Source organism: Echinops telfairi, unplaced genomic scaffold (genome assembly GCF_000313985.2).
Source record: "Echinops telfairi isolate 266 unplaced genomic scaffold, ASM31398v2 ScPeMD7_41;HRSCAF=154, whole genome shotgun sequence".
Lineage (NCBI taxonomy): Eukaryota > Metazoa > Chordata > Mammalia > Afrosoricida > Tenrecidae > Echinops > Echinops telfairi.
The window spans coordinates 3,390,886-3,397,744 of record NW_022103939.1 but is presented as its reverse complement, the minus strand read 5'-3'; the positions used below and the strand labels follow the sequence as shown (position 1 = coordinate 3,397,744).

General features: G+C 37.8%; 1 protein-coding gene across 1 annotated transcript in view; it reads left to right on the top strand.

Moving 5' to 3' along the window:
- The first annotated feature begins 4,110 nt into the window (after nucleotides 1–4,110).
- LOC101664109 (olfactory receptor 51F2-like) overlaps nucleotides 4,111–6,859 on the top strand; it is a 4,403-nt gene continuing 1,654 nt past the window's right edge. The window contains exon 1 of the mRNA XM_030885723.1: nucleotides 4,111–4,212. Coding sequence (XP_030741583.1) covers nucleotides 4,111–4,212 — 102 coding nt within the window. The remainder of the gene's footprint in view (nucleotides 4,213–6,859) is intronic.

The window sequence follows — 6,859 nt, the reverse complement described above, 5'->3', positions numbered from 1 at the left end:
ACAGATTTGTTTGTTCTTTAAAATTCTTTGTGAACACTATAATTCAAATTTGCTAATTTTTTGGTGGTTTTCTTATTTGTTGTCCAATGTTAAAATGGACCTGAGATGATTAAAAATACATTGCTTGAGTCAGATACATTTTAATACTTAAACTTTAATACTTAATCCTTGCCTTTCAACACTTTTTGTAGAGATTGCCCACTGCAGCACATTGTTTGATTTCTTGCCTGCTGCTTTGATGAGCAATGACTATGAATACAAGCAAAACGAAATCCTTGACAACTTCAAGCTTTTCTTTGTTTATCATGATGTTATTTATTAGTACAGTGAGGATTTTCGCTTTCTTTACATTTAGTTGCAATCCATAGTCTTTAGTTTTCATCATTAAGTGCTTTAATTCTTCCTGGCTTTCAACAAGCAAAGTTGGGTTAACTGCATCTCATAGGTTGCTAAAGTCACTTTCTTATAATCAGATATTGCGTCTACACATAACACAGTGTCTCAGATTATTTGCTCAGCTTGGGGCTTGAATAAGTATGGGGTAAGGATCCAACCCGAATGTGCACCTTTTCTGATTTGAAACCATTTTTTGAAACCATTTCCGTAGTTCTGTTCTAATGACTGCCTTTGGGTCCATGAACAGGCTATGTGTGAGCATAATGAAGGGTGCTGGAATTTTCATTCATTCCAATGCTATCCATGGTTTGGTGTGATCCACACAGTTAAATCCCTTTGCATAGTCCATAACACATAAAGTAAACATATTTCTCGCTTCCTCTGCTTTCAGTCAAGAACCAACTCACACCCCAAATGATATCCTTTGTTCCACATTCTCTCCTGAATCTGGCTTGAATCTCTAACAGTTCCCTGCTGATGCACTGCTACAGCTGTTGTTCAGTTGTCTTCAAGGAAATTTTACTTGCATGTGATGTTAATAATATTGTTGGAAAATTTCCACATTCTCTAGGGTTACCTTTCTTGGGAATGTGTTCAAATATGGATCTCTTCCAGTCAGTTGTCCTTCAAATTTCTTGGCATAGTTGAGGGAGTGCTTAATCAGGTTATTTAAACATTTCAACGAGTAGTCCATAAAATCTTGAAGCCTTGTGTTTCACTAACACCTTTTGTGCAGCTTGGGTTTCTTCCTTCAGTTCTACACATTCTTGATCAGATACTACTTATTGAAATCACTGAATGCCAACTAGTTCTTTTTGGTATAATGATTGTGAGTTTGTATCTTTTCTCTCTTCTTTTGATACTTCTTGCATTATACAATATTTTGTCCATAGAATTTTCAATCTTTCAATTTGAAGCTTGACCTTTTTCTCCAATTCTTTTAGTTTGAAGTATGCTTAGTGCGATTTTCCTTTTGGTTTTGTATCTCCAGGTCTGCTAAAATTTTTTATGATACTTTATCTTTTTGAGCTGTCCTTAGAAAATTTTTGTTCAGTTCTTTTATTTCATAATTTATTCCATTAGCTTTAGCTTCTCTACAATGAAGGATAAGTGTGAGAGTCTCTTCTGACATCAACTTTGATCTTTTCTGTCTTTTCAATGGCCTACTTTGCTCACTTATGATGTTCTTGATGTTCTAAATCTTGTCAGGTCTTCTGTCATTAGTGTTCAGTGAGACAAATCTATTCTTGAGATGTTCTCCTTCAACTTCAACTAGAACTAACATGTGGACAATTTGTCTTTTCCACATTTCCATCATCTCTTCCCATAGATGTAGTCAATTTGACTGCTCTGTATTCCATTTGGCAAAGTCCACATGCATATGTTTCTGTTGTTGAAAATTGGTATTTGCAATGAAGATGTCATTGGCCTTGCAAAACTTTATGTTGTGATCTCCAGCTTCTTTCTGCTATCAATGCTATATTTTCCTTTCTTCCATTTTGTTTCCAATTTTTGGATTCCAATCACTAATAATTATAAATGCATCTTAAGTGCATGTTTGATCACTTTCAGATAGACAAATTGGTGGAATTCTTCAATTTATTCATTACTAGCTTTAGTAGTTGGTAAGTACATTTGAATAATGTTTTATTAACTGGATTTCCTTGTATGTGTATAGATATCATGCTATCACAGACAGAATTGTCCTGCAGGATAGCTCTTGAAGTCCATTTAGACAATGAATGTCATGCCGCACCTCTAGAATTTGTCATGCTTGGCACAATAAACCATATTTATGCCTGGTTAAAAATGACCAATACTGGTCCATTTCAGCTCAGTGATACCTGGGATATCAATCTTTATTCTTTCCATTTCATTTTTGCCAACTTCAAATTTTCCTTGATTCATACTTAGTACATTCTATGTTCCAATTATTAATAGATGTTTGCAGCTTTTTTTTCTCTTGTGAATTATGCCTCACCAGACAATAATGGTCTCAATACTTTCCTCCATCCGTGTCATTATGGTCACAACTATTCTTTGAGTATTTTGAGTGCCTTCGGACCTCAGGGACTCATCTTCTGGCACACCATCGATGATGCTCTCGGGCTATTCATAAGATTTTCTGATAATGTTCTGCTGCTATACAGAAGGGCTTCAGCTGCTAATGTCTCAGAAGTGGACAGCCAATTCCTTCTTTGTAATCTACTCTTAGGCTGGAAGCTCTGTCAAAACTTGTTCACCTTGGAATACCCTTCTGGCATTTAAAATCTTGGTAAAATATCTTCCAGTATCATAGCAACATAAAAGCCACCACAGAATAACAAACAGACAGACTGTCCCTGCAGGTTAAATAAATGCTACCTTATGTTCTCTACATAAGTATTGCGTATTATAATGACCAACTTTATGTCTGCTTCCTCTTAAGTAGGTTGTGAGCTCTAAAAGGAAGTACTCAGCTCTATTCTCTGTTTCACCAGGGCCAATTCTGAAACGTAATTAGATATTTTAAGTTTTGAAAAAGAACAGGGACTTTTAATCTGACAGAAGCATACATGTTTCCAGGTAAATTTGACAAAATTAATGAAGAGATAAAAGAGGGAAATTAAATCCCTCGCCCCACTAACTTATTATTGAGGTAATGTGGTAATGAGAGGTTAGTTTATGAATATAGTAAGTGTTTTGTTTGATATTTTCACCTAAAATTTTATTTTTAACAGTATTTATCACTGGATGGAAACTTCAAAGTAAGAGTCATCAAGTATAAGGGGTAGACAGCTTAAGGTAGAATAAGCCCCAGGGAAGTCTGGTACTCTGGGGGGCGGGGGGGGGGTGTCACAAAATCTGCATGGCGTTTTCATGACAACTGACTCCGAGTAGCCTTCCTCAAGACTCCTTATATCTGCTACCAATCCCTGAAAACAGAGGTGACTGGGTTTTCTGTTCTGCTTTCTGAAGAAAAGGACAGGAAGCAACACAGCTTCATATTTTGTAAGTAAAACTGCAGTATTCCAGGGAACATCAGGCTTTAGATAGACTTGCTTCCTTTAGAAACAAGGAAGACTTTATTAACTGCAAAGAACTGGGTTGGTGACCTCAGCCTCCTCTGTCATTATTAAATGCCACACATGTAGTAGTCAGCATATTAGGTGATTTACAAGTGGTGCCTGCTTTAAACATTTTTACTGAAAAAAATTCGTTTTCTTGTGGGCTCATACAACTCATTTTTTAAAATCATTTTATTGGGGGCTCGTACAACTCTTATCACAATCCATACAACCATTCATTGTGTCAAGCACATTTGTGCATTTGTTGGCATCATCATTTTCAAAACATTCTCTTTCTACTTGAGCCCTTGGTATTAGCTTCTCATTTTCCCCCCTCCCTCTCTCACCCTCCCTCCCTCATGAACCCTTGATCATTTATAAATTATTATTATTATTTTTTCATGTCTTACACTGACAGATGGACAACAAAAAAGTGGGTAAAGGGAGACATCCATCAGTGAAACCCTTTCTACTTACTGCTATGAGTGAGCTACCAAGAGAGATCTGATATAGTTATTTGGTACTCCCCATCCAGTTGGTCATAGAGACAACATTTGAACTAAAGGCAGCTTGACCCTGTATCCATATTGCTGTATCTTTCTAACCAGAGGAGAGAAATAACCAGAGGAGAGGCACCACAGCACAGAACCAGTAGCCTGTCCTTACAATGGAAAAGGAGTATAAAATTTATATCACAGATAATTATTACCAACAAATTATAGGGGGCAAGATATGTTTAATGTATGCTACGGTGATGGAGTCTTCCATCAGGAAAGAACATCACTAAAATACACAACAAATACATAAGAAATACAGCGAGATTCTTAAACAGGTACACACATAATCTTAGGCAACACAGGATGATTCAATTAGATAAAACTGAAATCTCTTCATAGCCTGGAATATATTCAGAATCTTTTTCTGTTCTCAACTTTTGAATTTAATTTATATCTTTACATATATATTGCCACCTATACTATGCTGACTATTGTGCATTGTCTTATGACTATAACAATGGAAAAGTAAAGTTCCAACCTGCTAGTAATTTAATCCTGTTGAGGAGGTAGTTTTGCACATAGTTCATGGTTGCATTATAAAATAACCCTTATTCTCCACGTCTAAATAAAAAAGGCGTATTAAGCTCGTGATTCTTACTTGATTTCTTCTTATTTAATTTGAGGATGTGATGGTAGATAATCTTTTCTACAATAAATAAATTCATGAGGCATTTATAAACAATTAACTGTCCAAGTTAGCACTCTAAAGAGTCTGGGCTGATTCAAAGAAGAAGGATCATCTTGAATTGAGCGAGGCAGGATGGTATGAAGTAATTTGCTATATTTGGTACCCACTACCACAGTGGTTCTCAACCTTCCTGATACCGTGACCCTTTAAAACAGTTCCTCATGTTGTGCTGACCCCCCCAACCATAAAATTATTTTCCTTGCTCCTTCATCACTGTCATTTTGCTACTGTTAAGAATCAGGAATCCCATGTGAAAGGGTTGTTTGCCCCTCAAAGGGGTTGCGACCCACAGGTTGAGAATTGCTGCACTACCAGAATGTTCACTCCAGTTCACAGTGACTCTGAATAGTTTCTGAAGCAGTACATCTTTATAGAAGCAAGTGACCTCAACTTTATCCTTCCAAGCTTTTGGTCATTTTGAGCTACCAGCCTGTGGTTAACAGTCCAACACTTACCAGACAAGGTCACCAGGGATGCTTGTTATATTTGTGAGTTTGCTGAATTGAGAAAAGCCTAGGTGCCTGTGGCAGGGATATAAATGGACTTGGATCAGATTGGAAGTACCCGGAATGCTATGAAAATGAGTTTGACTTCATTCTGAAGGTAATGCGGAACTCTGCATGGCAATGACTTTTAGAAAGATCTCACTGGCATCAGTGCGGAGAAGGTTTAGAAACACTTGAAACTCAAGGCAGGGAAATAGGAGAACGCTGCTGTAAGTGACTGCAAAACTAATAAGAGTGAGGTAATGGAGCTGGAGGGTATGGGTGCTTAAGAGACATTTTAGAATTTAATCTCTAAAGAAAACAAGCGTCCATGAAAGTTGTAGACAGATTGTAAGGATCCTCAAGATTCCTGCTCCTGTATACATATCCTGGATAATATTCACTTTTGAATATACACAGCAGTGGTGGTTAAGTAGAAGCCTTGTTGGCTGAGAAGTCAAACACTTGGCTGTTAGCCTAAAAGTTGGCAGTGCGACAGACCACTATTGCCGTGGGAACAAGAGAAGGCAGGATACTTCTGTACAGACATAAAGCTTTGGAAACCTGTGAGGCCACTCTACTCTATCCTTTAGGGTCACTATGAGCCTGAATTGACTTGAGAATAGTGTGTTTTGTATTTTTTAGTTTGAGAGTTGTGAAGATTATAAGCTATCACTTCAATGATTATGTTATATTAGATGTCAGGGGTGTTTTGCACGTATTTCTAAGGTCCCTAAACGCTTGAGTTTAGGTCAAAAGATTGTGAAAAGAGAGACTATCCTGGGTGAGTTTCTCTAATCACACGAGACTCTCAAAGAGAGAAGCAGCAGCATTTCTCTTGCTGGTGATGAGGGAGTGAGTCTGTTGCCATGTTGTGAGAGGGCCACGTTGCTCGAATTGAGGGTGCTCTGTCGGAGCCAAGATCAGCTCCTGGTAGACAGACAGCAAGAGAGGGAGATCTTAGTTCTAGAACCCTGAGGAACTGAATTCTGCCAACAACCCGGTGAGCTTGGAAGAAGACCCTAACTTACGGGGGAGAATGCAATTCTGGACGATACCTTGATTTTAGTCTTCTGAGACACTGAACAGATAAGCCCACCTCGCTGCTTCTGGATTTCTGCACTAGGTAACGCTGAGAAAATAAATAAGTGTTGTTTTCAGCTACTAAATTTATTTTTTATTTTTAATCTACAGTAGAAAGTGAACACAACAGGATATGTTTTGGACAAAAACGAAGTCAGATTTCAACTACAGGTACGAACCACTAAAGACGGAAGCGAAGGTTGGCAGTTCATTAAATAAGTTATTGTTGACGGCATAGAGGTACACAGAACAGGGGGTTTCTAAGAAAGGTGGCACAAACAGTTAAGGGCTTGGCTGTTCACCATTTAAATGTTCTTAAAATGTTCGTGCTTTGGATCCCCTGTGTGGTGCTCTATTTCTGAGAAATCTCAGCCATTGCAAATGTTACGGAGCTGCTCGATCCTGACATACGTGCCATTGCCATGACTGCTGGTCAGCTGCACAGCAACTCCGTTTCATTTTTGGTACTCCAAGCACTATCACTATAAGTGCTATCATTACTCATAATTGTATGTGATATGAAAGATTCTTCTGTACAAGTCAGGTTTTGATATCACAAATAAGCAGCATGCTTTTTCAGGGAGTCATCACAACTACTAATAG